The sequence below is a fragment of the Tasmannia lanceolata genome, unplaced genomic scaffold, assembly GCF_043159265.1.
Source record: "Tasmannia lanceolata isolate RefF3 unplaced genomic scaffold, GAP_Taslan_0.1 ptg000015l, whole genome shotgun sequence".
Taxonomy (NCBI): domain Eukaryota; kingdom Viridiplantae; phylum Streptophyta; class Magnoliopsida; order Canellales; family Winteraceae; genus Tasmannia; species Tasmannia lanceolata.
The window spans coordinates 19,700,904-19,724,688 of record NW_027518692.1 but is presented as its reverse complement, the minus strand read 5'-3'; the positions used below and the strand labels follow the sequence as shown (position 1 = coordinate 19,724,688).

At 38.4% G+C, this 23,785-nt stretch overlaps 1 protein-coding gene across 1 annotated transcript; it reads left to right on the top strand.

The window, feature by feature from the left end:
* The first annotated feature begins 470 nt into the window (after nucleotides 1-470).
* On the top strand, nucleotides 471-22,952 carry LOC143846529 (Calcineurin-like metallo-phosphoesterase superfamily protein). The gene is made up of 10 exons (XM_077354982.1): nucleotides 471-715; nucleotides 8,975-9,202; nucleotides 11,052-11,173; nucleotides 12,485-12,545; nucleotides 15,141-15,281; nucleotides 16,459-16,566; nucleotides 17,301-17,529; nucleotides 18,779-19,027; nucleotides 22,449-22,628; nucleotides 22,709-22,952. The coding sequence occupies exons 1-9, from the start codon at nucleotides 584-586 to the stop codon at nucleotides 22,529-22,531; spliced, it is 1,353 nt and encodes a 450-aa protein (XP_077211097.1). The 5' UTR covers nucleotides 471-583; the 3' UTR covers nucleotides 22,532-22,628; nucleotides 22,709-22,952.
* Nucleotides 22,953-23,785: the final 833 nt, after the last annotated feature.

Here is a 23,785-nt window from a genome sequence, read left to right as displayed (position 1 = left end):
GAGAATTCCTGCAATCGAAACAGGGCCTAAGGTTATGCTTGGATTGCAAAAATTTCCTTTTTCTCTTCCCCAATTTAGAGGGAAATGATAGGGTTATGTCCCCATACAAGGATACATTATAAACAGAAGGTCCTTATATAAGATTAAAAAACAACCTTATCCAGGAAAACCATAATCGTCAAAATGGACGGTTTAGATCAACCAAAAGTGGGGCCTACATTGCAGACAAAGAGCCATCTTTTTTCATCTTATTCTTTCTCGAGAGTACAAAAAGCGAAAAGTCTCTACCCGAGATATTTTATGTCCTTTCGCAGACCTCAAGAACAAGTCGTGCATCTTACGCGCAATGCGTATTTTAACTTTAACGTCAATTCAAGCTCAAGGGGTGCGAATTATCCTACGGGGGGGTGCGAATTTATAATTGCCCAAATTTTACTAGACGTCCAACTTTTCTATCTCATCTCGTTTTAAACCTTTGATCGTTCATTTGCAGAGACTGCCACGGAGCTCTGCTCTGAAAATTTTCTCTCATCGTCTGGAAATGGAGAAATTCTCCTAGTTGCTCCTTTAATCCTCCTCTAAAATGGTTGCCAATACAAAGATTTGGCTCCTTCATTTGCTACTTATCGCTTTCTCATTTACTTGTAGATCTTTGGAAGAACCTGTTATTTCTCGTATCGCATTTGGATCTTGCGCTAATCAAAGCGCACCTCAGGTTAGGGTTTTCTTTCGATGTGGTTTATTTTCTTCGATTTTGATTATTATCTTTCTGCAGTGATAAGCTTCACAATTATATTTTCTACTGCTATTAAGATGTAATCAAATTAGTTACACTATCACAACACACAATCAATTTGAGCTTGAGGGTTCATGTCATTTGTGTTGGAAAGTTTGTTGAGGGTACTGTTGATGATAGAAAACAGAAACTTGTTGCTTCAATGCGTGATATCACTTTCCTTAAGACAAGATTCGCCCCCACTAGTAGTGTGCAAAGGGGATCTGCGAATTGCCTCCAAGATACAATGAAGCCTAGTAGGGAAGCCCTACTAATGTTTGATGACGCGTAGCACTAGCGGAATCAAACCCGAAATGCCCTTCCGAAATTTCAAGCCTTAGAGAAATCTCTAGATTCTGTTTCTGCAGAAAAACAGTATCTAGAACAGTAAACAAAAAAACAGTATGTAGAAATACTTGGGGATTTTTGTAGGAGTGTAGAAGAGAGTGTAAAATCAGTCCGAATTGCCAATTCGATTTCTATATGAAATAAGAAGTTTGCACATTTTTTATAGATCATCTGGTGTCTTTTCAGTGTGAAAAACACCTCTACAGGGCACCTTTCCAGAATGTTTGAAATCTGACCGTTAGATCGCACCCATTGATATTGAATGGTCCTGATCGATTCTAGAGGTGACTGTTGGTTTGAGTAAATCCTCTCTCCAACCCAGTCATCGTTAGATCAACCATCTATGGTGTGGATCGCACCCCCTTGGCACATGACCGTTGGGGGAAGGGACACAACCCATTTGATCACACCCTTTGACCGTTGGAGTCTTGGGCCCGTTGGGCCGACCGTTAGGCCCGAACCGAAGCCCAACCCAACTGAACCATTCGGCTTGATGGGCCTGCGAACCATTTGACCGGTCCACCTTCATCTTGATCCAACGGTGCAGATCAAATCTGGAAAAATTAAAGGCTCCAATCGCTCCTCACGACGTTGCGTACGTGCGAAGTGCAAAGTGCGCCTAAAAAAATGCCAATAAAGCGCCACTATGCGCCCTATAGCCCATTGCCCACGCCGCGCGCGCGTGCGCGTGCGCGTGTGCGAACGGTGCGATGCACCGTCCCGCGGGTCCAACCCAATGTGCAATCAACAAGAGTTAGAAAAGGTAGTGCTTTATAAGCCCTTCTCTTTCTTTTCTCTCATCCGATGTGGAACTATCTTTTCAACTACACTTCTACATCCTTTTGTAAAAGCAAATATTTCCAAGAAAACATTTTCTTTTTCCCAAACGCTTTTGATAAAACATTTTCCAAAACACTAAAACATGTAAAATACATGATTTTGAAAATGCAAAATCACTAACAATCCCCCACCATTTTCAAAATCAAAGAAAATTTTCTCATCAGGCTTGGAAATCTTATGCATAGATGAAGGTATCTCTCGATTTGAACCTTCACTTAGTGAGGACATATCAAAGTTAACCAGAATTGCATAGTAGACGTATCTTTGAACTAGCTATTCTATTTGGTTAACCGGATACGTCTCACACACAAGATTTCACCTCTTTGGGCAATTTCTAAAACCGACACATGTACTGGCCTTGTGTCTATATCTTGGTTTCATGAGCGCTCTAGAGACTAGCCAGGTCTCATAGGAAGCGGCACCATTTCCACACTCACATAGGTAGGCTTATCAAGAGTGCCCCTGTAACTAAAACACTCCAACACTATGTTATAAGCCTATTAAGAGTTTAAATACTCAGCCTTCTCCTTTTAAACATTACAGGTACCAAGCACTTTACCTTGGGATGGCAAATAATACAGATTATAGTGCTTGCAATCACTCCATATGATGTACTTGGACTCATTGAACTCAAGACTTGATGCTTATTCAAGTGTTGAGTTGATGTTCCATCATTGGTGACTATTGGTTAATGGCTTTAACCCCATCCCTAATGATGTTTTACACACCAGATCTCTTGCAAGAGCTTTAGTGAATGGATCGGCCAAGTTTTGGCTCGATCTCACAAAATCAATAGTTACTACTCCATTAGTAAGTAACTCTCTTATAGCACTATGTCTAAGTCCTATATGTCTGGACTTACCATTATAAACATGATTATATGCCCTTGATAGTGTGGCCTGACTATCACAATGGACATAAATCGATGGCATTGGTTTAGACCATAACGGAATTTCCAATAACAAATTCCGAAGCCATTCCGCCTCTTTACAGCATGCTGCCAGAGCTATAAACTCTGCTTCCATAGTTGAAGTTGTTATGCATGTCTGTTTCTTAGAGGCCCAGGAGACTGCTCCCCCACCAAGGGTGAAAATCCACCCACTGGTTGATAAATGGTCTATACGCTCAGTTATCCAACTAGCATCAGAGTATCCTTCTATTACAGTTGGATACCCACTATAACATAAACCATAGTCTATAGTTTTCTTTAAATATTTTAAAACTCTATAGACTGCATTCCAATGAGAAAAACTAGGATTACTGGTAAACCTACTAAGTTTACCTACAGCATATGCTATGTCTGGCCTAGTACAAGTCATAGCATACATAAGACTACCAATTACACTAGCATACCCTAGTTGAGAGATAGTCCTGCCAGTATTAAGATACAACTTTATATTTGGGTCAAAAGGTGTTGAAATGGGTGAACATTCAAAATGGTTAAACTTTTTAAGAACTTTCTCAATATAATGTGATTGTGTTAGAATAAGACCATTGTCCTGTCTTATGATTCTAATACCCAAAATCACATCAGCTTCACCCATATCTTTCATATCAAAGTTTTGAGAAAGATATGATTTAGTACTTTGAATGCTTGCAATATCAGTACCAAAAATTAACATGTCATCAACATATAAACAAATAACAACACCTTTGCTGCCCTTAAATTTACTGTATATACATTTATCTGATTCATGTATCTTATAACCATTTGACACTAAGACTTTATCAAATCTTTCATGCCATTGTTTAGGGGCTTGCTTAAGCCCATACAAAGATTTGATAAGCTTACATACTTTATGCTCTTGGCCTGGCAGAATAAATCCCTCAGGTTGTTCCATATACACTTCTTCATCAAGTTCACCATTTAAGAATGCGGTTTTAACATCCATCTGGTGAATGTGAAGTTTGTATATGGAAGTAAGGGCAATCAACACTCTAATGGTAGAAATCCTAGCAACAGGTGCATATGTGTCAAAGTAATCAATACCGGGTTTTTGAGTAAACCCTTTGGCAACTAACCTTGCCTTAAACTTTTCTATGGTCCCATCTACATTGATCTTCTTCTTGAAGATCCATTTACATCCTATAGGTTTAGACCCAGGTGGTAGATCAACCAAAATCCAAGTTTTATTACCCATGATAGAATCCATTTCGTCATTAATTGCTTCTTTCCAAAAAGCAACATCTTGTGACTTTATGGCTTCTCCATAGGTTTGAGGGTCACTTTCTATGCTTAAGTTTAACAAGACAGAACCTTGGAGTTTTTCCCTTGTCCCTTCTACCAGGTAGGTTACAAAGTCAGGGCCAAAACTCCTATCCCTTCTATCTCTTGAACTTCTTCTTATTTTACTAGGTTGTACACTAGGTTCACCAACTTCTGTTTGTGATTCTAAAGGATGATCTACAGAAGTTGTAGGTTCAATTTCTTTAGGAATTGCAGTGAACCTATTTTCATAGAAAAAGGCATCTCTAGATTCAATTATGGTATTGACATCTATAAAATCATTGGGTTCTATAACTAAGAACCTATAGGCCTTACTGAGACTAGCATATCCCAAAAAGATACACTCAATACCCTTTTCACCTAATTTCCTTAACTTAGGTTTAGGGACTTTAACTATAGATCTACAACCCCAAACTTTAAGGTAACTTAAGTTTGGTTTCCTTTTCTTCCACAATTCATAAGGGGTTATATCAGATTTCTTACTTGGTACCCTATTCAAAATGTGACAAGCTGTAAGTAAGGCTTCACCCCAAAAACTTTTATTTAAACCAGAATTAACAAGCATAGCATTAATCATTTCAGTAAGTGTCCTATTCTTCCTTTCTGCTACACCATTTTGTTGTGGTGTATAAGGGGCAGAAGTTTCATGGACTATGCCTACTGATTCACAGAAATGAGGAAAGTGATATTCACCACCTCTATCTGATCTGAGACATTTAATGCTTGTTATACATTGGTTTTCTACTTCAGTTTTATAAATCTTAAATTTTTCTAAAACCTCATCTTTATGACTAAGTAGATAAACATAACAGTACCTAGAATAATCATCAATAAATGTAACAAAGTACTTTTTACCTCCCTTTGTGGGAACACTGTGTATGTCACATACATCACTATGAATTAAATCTAACAAGTTAGAAGTTCTATCTACTTTAGGAAATGACTTAGTGATTATCTTGGTTTGCATGCATGTTTTACATCTATCTACTAAGTCATTTTCATATTTAGGAATTAAGGTTAACTTAACCATATCATTCATTTTCCTAGTATTTACATGTCCTAAACGATTATGCCATAAAGATAAAGAAGAATCCAAAACATAAGCAAAGACATTCACTTTATTGATATTAAGTTTGAACATCCCTTCATACATATATCCCTTCCCAACAAAAGTACCCCCCTTAGAAAGAATGAACTTGTCAGATTCAAATACAAGTTTGAAGCCATTCTTGTTGAGAATGCTTCCAGACACTAAGTTCTTTCTAACTTCTGGTACATGGTAGACACCGGTTAGAGTGAGTCGCTTGCCGGATGTGAACTCAAGTTCCACCTTGCCCTTCCCTTTGACTTCTGCTGTCGACGAATTTCCCATGTATAACACGCTTCCATCTTCAACTGTTTCATAAGTTGAAAACAGGTTCCTGTCTTTACAGACATGCATCGTCGCACCAGAGTCAATCCACCAATCATTGCCATCTTCAAGCATATTTGCCTCTGAAATCATGGCGACAAACTTTTCTTTGTCTGTTGGTGCACCCGACTTCTTATCCTTAAGAAGTCGGCACTCACTCTTGTAATGGCCTGGTTTACCACAGTTGAAACAAGCACCCTTTCTTTTCTTATTCTTATTAGTATTCTTTTCAGGGTGTTTGTTTCTCTTCCAATTGCCTTTTCTTTGTTGGTTCGAATTCTTGACATTTTCCACCAAATGGATCTTAGAGGATACAGTTTCATTTTCTTTCTTGTCTCTGATTCTTGACTCTTCCTCAATCCTGAGGCATTGAGCCAAGTCTTCAATAGACATTTCCTCTTTCTTGTGTTTTAGACTTTTTCTAAAATCTTTCCAATTTGGTGGAAGTTTGTCAATAATTGACGGGACAATGAAGGAATCATCAAGAAGGATGCCTTGCAAATGAATTTGATTAATTACATGTTGTATTTCATGTAATTGATCAATAACAGACTTATCATCTACCATTTTAAAATTTAAAAATTGACTCACAGTGAATTTCTTGCTACTGGCATCTTCCGCCAAGTATTTGGCTTTAAGTGCATTCCAGATTTCACTTGCTGATCCCATGCCTTGATATATGTCAAATAGTGTATCTGACATAGCATTTAGGATGTGCCCTTTGCAAATGTAGTCATCCTGTTCCCACTTCATCCTTGCACGAGCCTCCGCCAAAGTTTCATTTTCATTTGCTGACGGCTTTAGAGTAGTGAGAACATGGACCACTTTGAGTGATGTCAAAATGAAGTGCAACTTCTTCTGCCAGCGCTTGAAATTTCCTTTGTCGAAACGTTCGAGTTTGACAAAGTCTTGGGTCATTTGACGAACTGAATAAAGTGCCATTGAAACAACAGTAGAAAAATCTTGTCTTAAGATTGTTGGAAAGTTTGTTGAGGGTACTGTTGATGATAGAAAACAGAAACTTGTTGCTTCAAGGCGTGATATCACTTTCCTTAAGACAAGATTCGCCCCCACTAGTAGTGTGCAAAGGGGATCCGCGAATTGCCTCCAAGATACAATGAAGCCTAGTAGGGAAGCCCTACTAATGTTTGATGACGCGTAGCACTAGCGGAATCAAACCCGAAATGCCCTTCCGAAATTTCAAGCCTTAGAGAAATCTCTAGATTCTGTTTCTGCAGAAAAACAGTATCTAGAACAGTAAACAAAAAAACAGTATGTAGAAATACTTGGGGATTTTTGTAGGAGTGTAGAAGAGAGTGTAAAATCAGTCCGAATTGCCAATTCGATTTCTATATGAAATAAGAAGTTTGCACATTTTTTATAGACCATCTGGTGTCTTTTCAGTGTGAAAAACACCTCTACAGGGCACCTTTCCAGAATGTTTGAAATCTGACCGTTAGATTGCACCCATTGATATTGAATGGTCCTGATCGATTCTAGAGGTGACTGTTGGTTTGAGTAAATCCTCTCTCCAACCCAGTCATCGTTAGATCAACCATCTATGGTGTGGATCGCACCCCCTTGGCACATGATCGTTGGGGGAAGGGACACAACCCATTTGATCACACCCTTTGACCGTTGGAGTCTTGGGCCCGTTGGGCCGACCGTTAGGCCCGAACCGAAGCCCAACCCAACTGAACCATTCGGCTTGATGGGCCTGCGAACCATTTGACCGGTCCACCTTCATCTTGATCCAACGGTGCAGATCAAATCTGGAAAAATTAAAGGCTCCAATCGCTCCTCGCGACGTTGCGTACGTGCGAAGTGCAAAGTGCGCCTAAAAAAGCGCCAATAAAGCGCCACTATGCGCCCTATAGCCCATTGCCCACGCCGCGCGCGCGCGTGCGCGTGTGCGAACGGTGCGATGCACCGTCCCGCGGGTCCAACCATGGGTTCAACCCAATGTGCAATCAACAAGAGTTAGAAAAGGTAGTGCTTTATAAGCCCTTCTCTTTCTTTTCTCTCATCCGATGTGGAACTATCTTTTCAACTACACTTCTTCATCCTTTTGTAAAAGCAAATATTTCCAAGAAAACATTTTCTTTTTCCCAAACGCTTTTGATAAAACATTTTCCAAAACACTAAAACATGTAAAATACATGATTTTGAAAATGCAAAATCACTAACAATTTGATCTTTCTTTTTCACCTTGAGGAAAACAATTGTTTTCCCAATCTTAGGACCTGGTTGTTTTAGATTATGACAACCGATTGTGGAGTCTCCAACCGATTATTGGACTCAAAATCAATGTTATTTTGAGTCCAGTAATCAGAGTAGGGGCTCACAATTGGTTGCATAATCAATGATCTCAAGGTTACAAGTACCATTCAATTGAATTAGAGTGTTCTCTCTCTCTCTCTCTCTCTCTCTCTCTCTCTCTCTCTCTCTCTCTCGTTATTGTAGGGATTGGAGCTTCGCTTTTCGTTCTTTTGTTGGGCAATGCTAATACCATTTTCTGAAGGAATGAAGCATCGTCCTCTGTCGCAAATATCTCCTATATTTTCAAAATATATCGATTTTATCGCAGTATTCTGATAAAAAGACAAAATCCCGAAATAATCCCGAGAATTTAAAAAATATGGGGATAGTTTCATTTACCTCGATAATATCTTTTCATTTTTTTTGTGAATTTATATATTTTTAAATATTTTCTTGTTATCGTTTTTCCCGGTATAAACCCGAAAAAAATATATCCCAAGATTTTCCATTTCCGAGAAATTCCCGAGAATGATATTTGTGACATAGGTATCGTCCATGGTAGGCTGGGGCCTTGACGATGTCCTAAGGCAAGGGGCATCTTGGGGGGTTATGGTAGACTGCTCCTCCTCGATGAATGATAGCAGACTAATATTTTTCCAAATGTGGGATTTAACATATGATGCTAAGGTCACAGAGCACTTGCATCAAGATGTCGTCCAATTGATTTGGGAAAGGATCCCAATCTTTCTTATAAGCACACGTCTAGAATTGCAAACAATATTGGGAAATTCCTTGGAAAGGGAAGGAGTTGACGGGGCTGATTATGTGTTTGTTTGAAATCATGTCTTATAGTGAGCTTATTGTTTGGTTTCCCATTATTTTTTCTTTTTCTTGTTTGGGGTAACCTCATCCACTTCTTTTGCATCTTCTCTTCTCTAATAAATTTCATATTTTTATATCAAACAAAGAACTTGCTTACCTTATTGGCACTGTTAGGTTTGCTTATATAATCATTTCCCTAACCCATTTGAGTAGAATATTTTTGTACTTGTAAATATGGTTTGAATTTGTTTGGTAGATATATTGACGTATCGTATAAACTTGCCATGTGCAGCCCATTTGGAATACGATAATCAACTTTAGTCCCCAGCTCTTTATCTGGTTGGGAGACAATATTTATGGAGACATCAAACGACCTTTTAAGCTGTTTGGGAAGGAGAGGACAATTGGACCATGGAAAAATGTGCCCAGATTTGTTCCAGTCTCAGAGCAGGAACTGCAATCCAGATATACGAAGGCTAAAAGCAATCCAGGATATTCTCTTCTTCGAGAGAGAGCCCAAGTAACTCCCCTTATTAACTGCGCAAACTAAATTACAACAAGTAATATTGGTATTCCACTTCAGAGAGCCAAAAGAGCTACATACAAATTCATCCTCTGTGAACCCATATGGTGCCCTGAATTATTGTTTTTTTTTTCTGTTTGAAGTCCTATGTTGGAAGTTTTATAATGCTATCTCTGTAATGGAATGCAATTGTTTAATTAGTTAAATGTGCCTTTAAAAAAAATTGAGTTTTGCTTAGTCGTTCCATTTGTTGAGCACACTGACCTTGCATACTTACTGCGTGCAGTCATTTCAATTTATCATTGAGTTAGTGACTGTGCCTACATTGCAGACACATGTGAGGAATTTAGCGCAAATGATATCTAGTGTTAGTTTGAGTTCTAATATTTAAATATGGAAGAACTGCTTTTCATTGGTGCATGTTATCCAAAGGTTCCCAGCTACAATATTGTAATGTTCTGCTAAATCAACTGAACACATTTCCCATTGAAGCCAGAAATGTGCTTAAATTTCAACGTAAATTTATCCTTCAGTTACAAAGATTTTTTACATGGTGGATACCGGTGTAGGAATGTGAGCAAAAAAAAAAAAAACAGTGGGGCCCACAAAATTTAGTGGCCTAAACCATCCATCTGTCGGGCCCCAAGTAGATAGGCCGTGCCCCAATAATCTTCTCCATAGGATGATCCCAACCCTCCGATTGTGGAGGTTTAAAATGGAAGGCGTGGTATATTAACCTCCACTGATCGGAGGGTTAGGATCACTGTTTTTTTAATGGTTAGGATCACTATTTTAGACCTCACCGCATCAATAGTTGACTCCTCGAGTCAACTCCGTTTTACCTTGGCCGAGCTTTTGTCCGAGTCCGTGTTTTGCCCTACCAAGCAATTAAAAGTCCTTTTACTATCCCGACTTGTGACCAAGATTTCAAATTTTGGTTTTGGTACCCATTTCGGTCCGAAATTTGATATTTTGTCTCAGAATTTCGGACCAAATTTCCGACCAAAATTTTGTAACATTTTTTTTTAAATGGCATTTTCTCGAAATTTCAGACCGAAATTTAAAACCATGCTTGTGACCACGTCAACCGAGTACTCGGCTGCGCCGCACGGAGTTTGCCAGTATTTGCTCTGGATTTATTTGTCTGCATCTGAGCTTGAGACACTGAATAGGATCATCCTGTGGAGAATATTTTTGGGCCACGGCTTATCTACGCTGGCCCTCAACAAATGGATAGCTTAGATCACCCAACTATGTGGACCCCACTATTTTTTTGCCTCACGTGCCTACACGACCGTCCACCGTATAAAAACCCAGTTAAAAAGTATGCTTAAATTTATAAATATAAAATGCAAATGGATATCTAATAATCTTGGCTTCTAACCTTTAAATGCCATGTTACATGGATTCTTCTAAATGGGCAAAGAATCCGTGTCGGACATGTCTTGGATTCCAATACTTCAGGATTCTCTGACATGATTTTTATTTTTTTTTGAAATGGCTTTCTCTGACATGATCCACTTATATAATATAGAATTTCATGTCCCCCGTAACAATTCTCAAGGGACTCTGGGTAAGATTCAGTTTTCATTATTATTATCAGTTAAATGCTTCACTTTACCTACCATTCCAAAAAAAATAAAATTGCTTCACCTTCCCTTACCATATGCACATAAGTTTCTTGTATGATTAATCATGTCATCAAGAATTTGACATGCTTCTAATTTGAACTGAATTATAATAATGGCATTTTTCTATTGCATGTTCCTTTTCAATTTTTTTTTTCATTTGTCCATGTTATGTATACTTTTTACTTTAATATTGTAGCCTTGATTGAATTTTGCAGGTTATTGGCACTTGGGATGACCATGATTACGGATTAAATGATGCAGGCAAAGAATTTGCTGGTAAAAACGTAAGCCAAAGACTCATGTTAGATTTCTTAGACGAGGCTCAAGATAGTCCACGGTGAGAAACAATTCATAAATTAGTTAACCTTCATGGTAAACTGTTAATCATTACCATAATTGGCAAGTAGTTATTAGACGTGTACAATTTTCCATCGTAGATTTTTCTTTCATGAATTCTATGATGATAGAGTTTATCCCAGAATCATATTTGAATCTGGAAGACATTTTTTTCTCATTCGGTCCTCACATCTGCTAATTAGCTGGTAATAAGTATGTCCTCTTATGAGAGTTTCTAAAACATTTTGTGCCTATATATAGTTGGTCTGCACTTTGCTATGATTTATATGATAAAAATGTAATAAATAAAAATAACTTTGGACATAATTAAAAAAAAAGAGCAGCCAGTGCATGAGGCTCCCGCCATTGTGGGGTCTGGGGAGGGCTAGATGTACGCAGCCTTACCCTTGCTTTGCAGAGAGGCTGTTTCTGTGACTCAAACCCGTGACCACCAGGTCAAATGGAGCAACCTTACTGTTGCACCAACGCTCGCCCTCTAACTTTTGACATAATTGCCGAATAAAAAAAAAACTGTTGACACACAATCATGTTCGGAAACCGTCATGTTAGGTTGATATCGTTAAGCAGTTAATTGTTCGTGATTTGGGAAAATACTTTTTCTGTTACATACCTCAATGCCAACTTGATTGGGAAATGTGAAAATTATCAAAAAATAAAGTATGTGTGTGTTCGCGTATCTGCAGACATACATGTACTGATGCATATGGTCCAAGGCAGTATCACAAAAGATCCAATATTTTCAAAGTCTATAAAAATATCACAATATTTTCATAGCAATTGAGAAAAAATTATATTTTTTTCATGCTATTTTGAGAACTCCCATGTATTAATCTTTTTTAGTTTTTTTCTCTGGAAAAAAAATATTGCAACAATCTATGAGATTTTGGGATTATATTTTACAAATTATTTTGGAAACAAAATTCTAAAAATATGTAAAAGCTATTAAAGCATGATAAAATTTTTAAGTAAATATCTTATTTCCCACATCTTGTCATATTTTCTTTCTGTTTTATCTAATTTTAATGTTTAATTTTTCCCTATCAAACCCCAAGAAGAACCAAAAAGTTGAAATATGCTGTGAAATATCATTCCAAGGAATCCATAAGAAAAAAGATTTTTTTACTATAGCTCAGGGTGATGTAAGGATTGCATGCAAATATTTCTTGCCAAATTATTTAGTAGGACTTACAATTATTTTTATGTAAAGCAGCTTGAATGTTTCAGAATTGCTTCTTGTGGGGGCTTGATAGTTGATACTGCTAAACTTGTCATTGTGGCTTCTTTAATGTAGGCGCAAACAGGCTGGCGTTTATGCTTCTTATATGTTTGGCCCTAAGGGAAAACAAATCAAGGTCTGAAAGTGGAAATTGTTAAGTATTGCTTTTTGTTAAGTATTGCTTTTTGTGACATTGCTTTCATAAATTCTTTTGCACTCACCTAATGATAACTTCTTTAGTTAATTCTTAGTTGGTTGAGTTATGGATTGCTTTGATTGTCTCTTGGTTTGTCTTGTATTCATCCAGGTCTCATGCCATCTATTTTTTTTTCTCATGTTAGAATTTTGCTCTTTCTGTTCTAGCTGAACAATCTTGCTAGCGTGTTTTATTTAAAATTACCTTGCTTATACTATTTGTTGGAATATGTAACTTGCCTAAGGGCATTTAGGACTTTGTACATTCCTTTATGTTTTAGTATAAAGATATGAGTCAGGGGGAGATAACCCTAACTCATTTATTTTCTCTGTCTAAACTTTTGGTTAACATGGTATCAGAGCCTTAGGGTTTTCTGATCCCTAGGGTTCTCTACTCCGCCACCCCTCTCGCCGCGAAACCGTAAACCTAACTCCGTGCCAAGTTTCATCCGAGGCACACCGGCACGCTGCCTTTTTCCTCCTGAGAAGGAGTCGTTCTCTCTGAGCCGAAGGCACCAGGCCCTCCCTCCCTCCCTCCCGCCACGTTTCTCCTCCCCTGCGCATAGCTCCTGGTCCTGTACCCCCGCACAGCCCCCCCCCCCCACACACACACAAAATCACTTTCCTGGAAATAAGTTTCCAGGGCTGCGTTTCGACTCGCATCAGAATTTTTTTTTTTCCAGCCCCCAATTCGTAGGTTCGTTGGTAAGCCTCACACCCCAAGTTTTTCAACCCACATCATTTTTCCTCCTCTTCCTTTCATCCCTTGGTGTCGACTACACCGAGACCTTCAGTCCAGTTTCGAAAATTCCCTCTGTCCGTGTGCTCCTGTCTCTTGGTGTTAATCATAGCTGGCCCCTTCATCAGCTGGATGTGAAGAATGCCTTCCTCCATGGCGACCTGACTGAGGGGGTGTATATGGAGCAATCACTAGGGTTTGTTGCTCAGGGGGAGACTTCCTCCTACGCAAGTCACTCTATGGCCTCAAACAATCTCCGCGTGTGTGGTTTGGGAGATTCAGTGAGGCAGTCATGTGCTTTGGCATGAAACAATGCGCAGTGGATCACTCAGTCTTCAATTATCACTCTTCAGCTGGGTGTATTTTGTTGATAGTTTATGTGGATGACATAATCATCACAGGGAGCAATTCACAAGGTATACAACGTTTGAAAACCTTCTTGCAAAAGGAATTCTGTACTAAAGATTTGGGTCAGCTCAGGTATTTCTTGGGGATAGAGGTTGCTCGTTCTTCTAGAGGCTTGTTCTTATCACAGAGAAAGTATGTCTTGGACTTGCTAAAAGAAACAGGCAATCTTGGAGTTAAACCAGCTTCTGCACCCATGGATCCTAATGTGAAACTCGTTCCAGAAGAAGGAGAGTTGTTAGAAGATCCTGGCAGGTATTGCAGGCTTGTCAGTAAACTTATATATCTCACGGTTACTCAGCCAGATATTTCATATGCTGTTGGAGTTGTCAGTCAGTATATGAGCTCTCCACGTACTTCTCACTGGGCTGCGGTGACACAGATTCTCAAGTATTTGAAAGGGGCTCCAAGGAAGGGATTGATGTTCAAAAGACATGGCCATATGAAAGTGGAAGGCTTCTCTGATGCAGATTGGGCTGGATCCCCAGCAGATAGACGGTCCACCACTGGGTATTGTACATTTGTAGGTGGCAATCTTGTTTCATGGAAGAGTAAGAAGCAGGATGTTATAGCTAAGTCCAGTGCAGGCTGAATACAGGGCAATGTTACAGACAAGCACGGAACTTATTTGGCTATGTTCATTTCTTTCTGAAATTGGCTTCATTTCATCTTCTCCTTCGCAGCTTTATTGCGACAACAAAGCTGCAATATACATTGCCAACAATCCAGTCTTCCATGAGCGCACCAAGCACATTGAAGTGGATTGTCATTTTATCCGTCAAAGAATCCAGAAAAGAGAGATTTGCACTGTGTTTACTCGATTAGCTGATATGTTTACAAAGTCCTTAAATAAGTCAAAATTGAGTGATATATGTAACAAGCTAGGAATGTATGATATCTACATTCCAGCTTGAGGGGGAGTGTTGGAATATGTAACTTGCCTAAGGGCATTTAGGACTTTGTACATTCTTTTATGTTTTAGTATAAAGATATGAGTCAGGGGGAGATAACCCTAACTCATTTATTTTCTCTGTCTAAACTTTCGGTTAACAGTATGGAATGTTGAATTGTTTGTGTTGGGAGTTCCACGCAAAAGCATATATCCCACATCGGGAAAAAGAAATGGATGTGGATGGGTTATAAGGGAATGGGCACCGACCCCTTAACGGCTAGCTTTTAGGGGTGAGTTCTACCCGGGTCCTGACAGTTTGAACGCCAGTTATTGGGCACTTAAAAGTCCATAAATGTTGGGGGAATGCTTGGAGTTTTTATGTTTATCATGTTTTCCAAATAAGAGCCAACAAACAAAATATGATTATAGATATAGATATACATGCAATCGTGCATATACCATGTAGTATGTACTGATGTTTGGGAAAACACTTTTTTCAGGTTATTCTCTTAGACACCAGATACCACAGAGATCCATTGTTCAGTGATGGAAGTATTTTGGGGGATTCTCAGTGGACTTGGTTAGAAAAAGAGTTGAATGGTCCTTCATCGGAGATCACCATCATTGCCTCTTCTATTCAGGTACGTCATTCAGTGTTTTGTGATTGTACACATAGGATTTCCCACTATCTACAATGCTAGTATTTGTAGGTATATCTAGGGTTTTTGGTCATTAAATATCTAAGACTGGTCATTTTCTCCCTTACCAGACAAGTAGTTTTTTTTCTCTTATCAGGCAAATAGCAAACCAGTTTGGTAAATGTAAAACCTATTGATATCTATGGTTTTTTGGTTAATTTACTGGTCTGTAAGAAAGCAACCTATTGATATGTCTTGAAGGATGCTGGAAGAAGCATCCTGCCCGTATAGGAGATAATTACTGTGTTCGTAATTTAAAAAAAAAATTGCTGTATTCGTAGGAGTTCAAAATATGTGTGTTATGCTTCGTCTCTTATACACTTTTGCCTTTTTGCCTCTGTTAAAGCACTTAAGTGAGATAGGACCCACTACTCTTCTCACTTCTACACTTTGAATTGTGTTTTTTTTTTCGTTTTCGTTTTTAATATTTAATATAACTGAAGAATCTTAAGCTAACTTCCATCTGGCAAATGTTTATGGTCCCTGTTTTTATTTTATATGATCTCTGAGTGAATTTCACTCTACCATCTGTGGGGAGTTCAACTGGTTCGAAAAAAAAGAAGTCTGTGGGGAAGTCAAGAATTTAGCCTAAGCTGCCTGGATTATCTAATATGTGACCATTGCATGATTTTCAGTGGAAGGCAGTGAAGTGTTGATTTGCAAGTTAGATCAGTGAAATAATAACTCTGTATATTTGGATTTTGGAAAGCCAGGAGAAACCATGTTTGGCCTGGCACATGCATTGACGACTCCTAACAACTAGGTTTTATTCTGACTTCTGAGTATATTGCTTATGAAAAAATAACATGTAGTTTCTATATGCACTTTCCCTAGCCTTCTAATCTATTATTAGGACCTGTTTGCCATTTATGTTTAAAACTTATCAGAAATGACATTTATGGCTCTGGATTTTTATATCGTACAAAATTAATGCTAGTTCGAGAATATGCAAGCTAAAAAAAGTGACTTCTCATTCCATTAATGTTATCCAGATGCATCAAATCACTTGTCCTTTTGGACCTAAGAGTTGATCTTGGTACTATACATGTAAAATACATTTATCTGTAGCGGACTTGCTTCACTATTCGTTTTATGGAACGCCTTTTTTTTCTTTGTTCAGGTCATATCAAATGTTTCTGCAACTACTGGCCCATTATTTTATCTGGAGTCTTGGGGACGTTTCCCTAAGGAGAGAAACCGCTTGTTTAAACTGATAGCGAATAGTAAGGTGAGGACTTTCTATTTTATTCTCCAAGTTCAGAGTCATGTTCTTATACTTGACTTCAGATTTGATTGGGCTGGCTAGGCCACACACTTGTGCACCGTAACATTTTCCAGTAGAATCCTTTGTAACCCAAATTTATTTTTTTTATGGGTAAATTGTAACCCAATTCTCATTACCCAAACTTGTTTCTTCTATTTTTGAAAGATGATCTGGTACTTAGCTGTTTAATGATAACTGATTTATTTTGTTGATACGCATCTCAGGATCTCTGCAATTGTTTCAGAGACATCGGAATCTAGCACTGTTTTCTGGTTTAAAATGCTTTGTATAACAGATTCAATATAATTAAGTTCTTATTTGCCTTTCAAATTTTCCAGTCATAAGGGTTATTTTTTATGGATCCTCTTTAACTAAAACAGTGGGGCTGGATTGTACATTTAAAGGTCTTGAGGTGGTGGTTGATCTCATTAAAAAGAAGAAGAAAACAAATCATTTTTTGCAACATACAGTAGTGCCACAGCACTTATGGATGTTTTAACTTTCTTCACCCATGTCATGGGAACTTAATGCATAACGGTTGCATCATAGAGGTGAAATTCTCTGTTAATTGAAATGGTGATGGGGGTGTAACTCTTTTAGGAGCTTTATGCTCAAAATGTTTTTTTTTCCTTCCAAATTCTATGACAATCCTTTTTGCACATACAGAGAGGCGTGACTAGTCCTTTTTTCACGTACAGAGAGGTGGGGTCTTCTTCATAAGTGGTGATGTTCATTTTGGAGAAATCACTCGATATGACTGTGGCAGTGGATATTCTCTGTATGACATAACTTCAAGCGGGCTTACCCAAGCTGTGGAGAAGGCGGTCCCACCGCCCTTATCTTTCCTAGCGAGGGTTGCAGCATGGTTTACACCAACTACTATGAGAGTTTTTAACCAAAAATGCCGATACAGATCATGCACATATGGTATGGAATCAAATTGAAATAATATTTTGTTTCTTCTCTCTGTAACCAGTCCATAGGAGCTCTTTTGATGTTGTGAAACAACCAATTACTCCAATAGCTTAAGACGTTGGTGATGGCGTTATTTAATCTTTTATATTTGTAACACTCCCCCTCACATGTGGCCCCCTTTTTTAGGGTTGGCCTACACGTGGCACGTGTGGCTCCTCTTTTGGGTTGGCCATTACATGTGGATTTTTAATATTGAACCCAAGGCAATTGATCTGATTCCATATGAAACAACCAATTACTCCAAAAGCTTAAGCCATTGGAGATGGCGTTATTTAATCATTTATACTTTTAACAGATGTTTCATGGGCACTTGATTTGTAGTTTGTAAATAATCCTGTCCAACATGTAGTTTTTACTGTTATTAAAAACCAGCTACGGGCACAAGTTTAGTTGTGTATTCTGTGTGGTTGAATTAAAGTACCATTGTCTTACTTCCTGAGATATTCTCTCGAGATTTTTGGAGATTTGTCTATAGAAATGCCACACGAGCGTATCACTACCAAAAGCAGAATATGCACTTGTTTGTTTCTGGTGGGCTGTATCCAAATATTCGCCCTGTTTTAAGGCAGCTATCTGACATTTATCTTTTCCAAACTCATATCTATATTTTTTTACAATATAGCTTGTCAGGTTTTCATGAATCATTTTTCCTTTCGAAGGAGAACAATGAATTTATTAAAGAAGAAAAGAGAAAATTACCTAAGGAGTAGAGGTTGTCCCACTCTCAAGTTCTCTCTCTTTATGCCTTATCTAGCAAAGGCACCTCTTTCACATTTCTCTAGCAAAATTGAGAATGGCCCACTCTCAATGTTTCATACACGTTTTTTATCATAATAAATTCTCGATTTTGCATTTCTATCTAGAGCACTGTAATTTAGATCCAAATTTATAGCAGAACAATTCCAGGATGGCTATCTTTCTGAAATTATGATTAAAATTCACAACTGAAACAATTGGGCACCTTTGTACATCTGTGTGAGAACAATTTATTGTATGTAACTCTGTATTTTCATTCTGTTTATTCCATTTTCTGTTTGATCTTTCATCCATCATCTCCAAACTATGCCCAACTTCCCTTTCTATTTCCTTTTCCTATATCCTTATTAAGATGTCATGTTTTGTTACCAATCTTTATGTTATTTCTTAAGTGGAGACTTGGTGGACTTTTAAAACTAACCATCATGAAATGGATACTGTTCAGGGAAGCCAAATTTCGGGGCAATTGAAATAGATTGGGATGCTAATCCAGTAACAATGAAAGTTGAAGTGAGAGACATGAATGGAGATACAGTTACTGGTGTAAATATTTTGCTCTCGGAGTTGAAACCCGGAAGTACACTCATGACTACCAGAAAAGCAGGAGAATTTCAACACTACTGTGCTCTTGAAATTGACCTTCCATGGATCATTAGATACCGCCTAGCTATTCTATTCTATGGAGCTCTATCAGGTACATAGTTTTCCATTTTGATAAAGTCTCATTCTAAACCTGGAAAAATTGTTCCTTTAAAGATGCAAGCATGCTTCATCTCCTCGGTTGCATTAAGAATCCTATTTAATGCCGCCGCTATGTAAAATACCCGCACAATTGATCAAATCTCCTCGTCACTATGGGTATAATCTATTTTAATATGTGAAGCCCTAGCTAGGGATTGATTGAGGTTGTCGGTATGCTGATCCTAGCTCGGGATGAATTGAGGAATAATTTCTCCACTTACCACTTTCTTTTTGACAACGTGATGCCTGGCCCCTACCAACCCCCAACCCGGTTAGCAGTAGATGCTAGAGTAGAACAAAACAGGCGGAACGTATCCCCCTGCAGATTCATCCTCTACAATTTCATTGCCGCCTGAGAATCTATTACAATATGGTTAGCCCTATCATGAGAAGTGCGACATAGTTTAATAATACTTTTATTATCATAGTGATGTAGGCTGGGAAGGGGAGAAATAAGAAGAAGAGAAGATTAGAAGTAAAAGAGAAAAACTTAGGGAGAAGTAGAAGAAGAATAGGAGAAGAGGAGAAGAGAGGGTAGAATAGAAGAAGAGAAGTAGAAGATTTAGAGGAGAAAGAGGAGAAGAAGAAATCTCAGGGAGAAGAAGAGAGGAAATTAGAGGAGAAGAGAAATCCTTAGAGGGGAGAAACTCAATCAATATCAATTCATCAAAAAAAAAAAAATTTTCTTAATACAATGAGGCCTATATATAGGCAATGGGATGGAAATAAAATTCTATGGAAAATAAAAGTCCTAACAGCTAAAAACATGGAAATAAATATCCTAGAATCTAAATAACATGAAAATAAATTCCTAATGTAACTAACATGGAAATATAAATCCTAATGGGCCAATATGCTAGTTATTAATCTACTATCTGCATCACATAGTGTACAATATGCATTTCTACTTCAAATATTGTTCCTGTAAGAGATAGATTTGCCATGTGAGTTCAGCCGTAGTGCTAGGGATTTCCTTGTACTTGGCCTCAACACTAGGTCTACTATTCCATGAGATTTTGTAACGATTTGCCAGAATATAGAACTTTGTCATGGATCTTCATTTCTGGATCTCTGACCCAGTCAACATCAGAGTAACCATTTATTTTGCTCCTGTCATCTTGGTGAGTTCCATAGAATGGTCTAACGTGCCTCTACTGTGCCTCATGATCTATTTGGTTGCCTGCATATCCTTATCTCTAGGATCGTGAAGATATTGGCATACTGATTTACAATATAAGTGATGTTTGGCTTGGTAAAGGTGAAATACTTCAGTATTCCCAACCCAGTCCGATAGTATTGGTGGATTATTTTTCTGTTGACCTTCCCTTGCACTTGGCCTTTTCTGTTGTTTACAACTGGAGTGCTGACTAGCTTGCATTTCATCATGCACAACCTGCTAATTAGATCTGCTTTATAGTTTCCATATGACAATATCATTCCTTTTTTGGTTACCCAAGCTGGAACCATCAAAGTTCAGTTTGATGAAGATTTAGTATAAAATTATTGGGAAATTAAAACTGCAGAACATGGCTCTGTTGGGAAAGTGGTTATGGACATTTGGTGAAGAAAGGGACGCATTATGGTGTAACATTATTTGTTACAAATATGGGCGGGGGGTGGGAGGATTGGGATATTAGGAACCCTGTCATAGCTAAAGGTTCGGGTGCATGGAAATCCATTTGTGTCCCTCGTGTCCATTTTGAGTCCCTTGTTCGGTTCTGAGATTTTATTTTATTCGGGGGGGGGATAGCCATCCCTTGTTCGGTTCAGTTTTGGGTAGACTATTGGATAGAAGAGTCCAGTTTGTGCCATGCATTTCCAAACCTATTTTGGTTAGCAACCAATAGTGAGTTTAGAGTTTGTGAGTATTTTGTTGGGGGCTTGGGTGTGGGGAATGTGTCGTGGAACATTAGACTTAGAAGGAACCTCAAAGATGATGAAATTGAGAGCTTCTCTTCCTTGCTTCGTCTTCTTAGTTCTTGTTATCCCCATGAGTCAGATCGTAGAGTGTGGATTCTCAATTCTCTCATTAGATCTTTTTTCTACCGCTTGAATGGTAGCACAAGGGAAGAATCAGGGCACACCAGTATTTGGAAATCTTGCGCCCCGCCAAGTATAGCAGCTTTTGCTTGGACTAGCATTCACAAGGGAATCAACACTTGTGATCATCTCACTAAAAGAAAATTCCATTTGGCACACCGGTGCATATTTTGCAAGTTAAAGAAGGAGACTTTAGATCACTTATGATTGCATTGCCCGTGTTCTCGTATCATCTTTGGCAGGCTGTGCTAAATATTATTGATGTTTCATGGGTATTTTACTGATCCATTAAAAGGGTCCTTCTTCAGTGGGGTGGGTGAGCCCTTTGGGAGTATGGGTTTGGCTTTGTGGAAGTTAGTTCCTTATGCACTGATTTGGTACATTTGGAAGGAAAGAAATAATAGATTTTTCAAAGGTGAAAAGAAAAGTTGGTCAGGTTTGATATTATAGCTTGGGAAAGAGAAAAAGTGAACCCAAGTTACAGTGTTGGAGATATTTTAAGAAACTGGCAAGTTATTATGTCGGAAAAAGGACAAGGTTTCTCCAGAGTTGAGTCTGCCCCCAATGGGGTGGTTTAAGCTGAATTTTGACTGTAGTTCCAAAAGAAAGAGCCGGCATTGGTGGACTGGTTCGTAATTCAAACAGCTCGGTTTTGATGTCCTTTTTGGGCTCGACGGGTGTTTACGACACGAATGAGGCGGGAAGCAAGGGCGCTCCTTTGGGGATGGCTTGCGAAGCTTAGATTGGGCCCTGTAATTATTGAAGGTGACTCTACTAGTGCTTTGTCTTGGGCCTCAAATAAATTGAAAGGACCGTGGAAGATCAAAGATATAATCATAGAAATTAGGGACCTTGTTCGTACTATTGGACCTCACTTTCATCATATGAGAAGATTAAGGCAATGAACAAGTTGATTGTCTGGCGAAGGAAGTAGTAAACAAAGAGAATATTGAGCTGATCCAAGTGTCTATTCCTGAGGGCGACCTGGCTTCTTGAACTAGCCAAATCTCGGTGCCTGTTTTTTTCTTTAGGATGTCGGTTTCTGTGATTTCTTCTTTACCGTTTTTTGGGCTGTTGTAAGCTTCTCGTTTCTGCATGCTAGGGTGTAAACAATGGGGATGCCTTGTCCCCTTGTTGTGTCACTGGTTTGATTATTAATAAAGTTGTTACTTTTCAAAACAAAAAAAAGTTCAGTTTGATGAACCCAGTAATAGGAGGGGACCACGTAGGCATCAATTCACTAGTCAAGTGATACATGCCTTCTACATTTTATTTTGTCTTCATTGATATTTTGTCAACTTCTTGATTTGGGTTTTTGTCTATTTTTCTGGCAGCTTTGGTTCTTGCATTTGTTCTAGTTGCATACACATTCATATCAGTCAGCACACGGTGCCTTTGTAAATTCAAGGTCGATTGACGAAGCAAGAGATCCTTAAGTTACAAGTAGAAAATGACTTTCATGCATGGGATCTGCTCCTAGCCCAGGAATTTGATTTGAACGGGAGGAGCTACAGGTATACTTGGTTCCCCTATTCTCATTAACAAATTCAACTTGCTCTGTTGCTCTGTTGATGTCTCTGTGTTTGCTTTGCAGTATCTTTCATCTTCAATGCAAATGGTCTTTCACACAACCACACCAAATGGTCTGGTGCAACTTGGGTGAGGCTTTTCTTGTTTAGTTTGAAAATTTTAATTCATTATCTTTTTCTGCCACCTCTCTGTGATATGTGTGTGAGGGTGTAATGCTGTCTGTAGTTTTACTTATTCTTTCCAGAATGACCCTCAAACTGGCCAATATGGCATCATCTTGCTTGTACTATACATATTAACTTTGTTCCCTTGGCTCGTCTGATATCTGTTATATCTGTAGTGTTTCCCACTAGGCCCAAAATGCCCCTTAACCTGTGTTAAATGGGACCCTGTTTATACTAGAGACTTAAAATTAGGCATGCTACCCATATCTAACACTTATATGTAAAAAAGGTAAGCTTTTATTTATTTATTTATGTTAAAAGCAAACACAATGTTTCGTCTTGCCTTGTGAAACACCATTTATTAGAGTGTTTAGAATTGTGCAATGGGGGTAGATTTTGCTTCATGGCACATCCATAGCAAGACTTGTGAAATAAATGGTGGCGCACTTAGTCGCGAGGGTGGTGACCTAACCTCATCATATTCAATAGCTAAGAGGAAAGTTACATTGTAAAATTTTTAATTAAGGCTCAATTTCTTTCGACGTGAAATTTGTTTTATGTTGTAAAAATGGTCATAAACAAATTTTTCTTAGGGAAATGATATTTTCCCCCTCTGACAGATAAAATCCTCCGCTTTAACACTACCCTATGCATAAGATTTTTTTTAGGCACAACCTATCTAAGTCATGGCCCAACAAATGAACGGTTTGGATCACCCAAATAATGTGGACCTCATTGTTTTGTAAGTCTGTTTGGGCCTTGGCCTTTGGATTTTTCTAATAAAATCATCGGGTCCGTCCCGGGACCTCAGTGCAAAATTCCGGGCTAAAAAAATAAAAAATAAAAAAAATAATGTGGACCCCATTGTGTTTTGGGTTGCACTATGATTCCACAAGATCTATTTTCGTTCAAAACGAGAGAGGGAATGGCTGAATGTCCTCCCCACATTTGATTGTTTCAAAATCAGGCCCTACTCG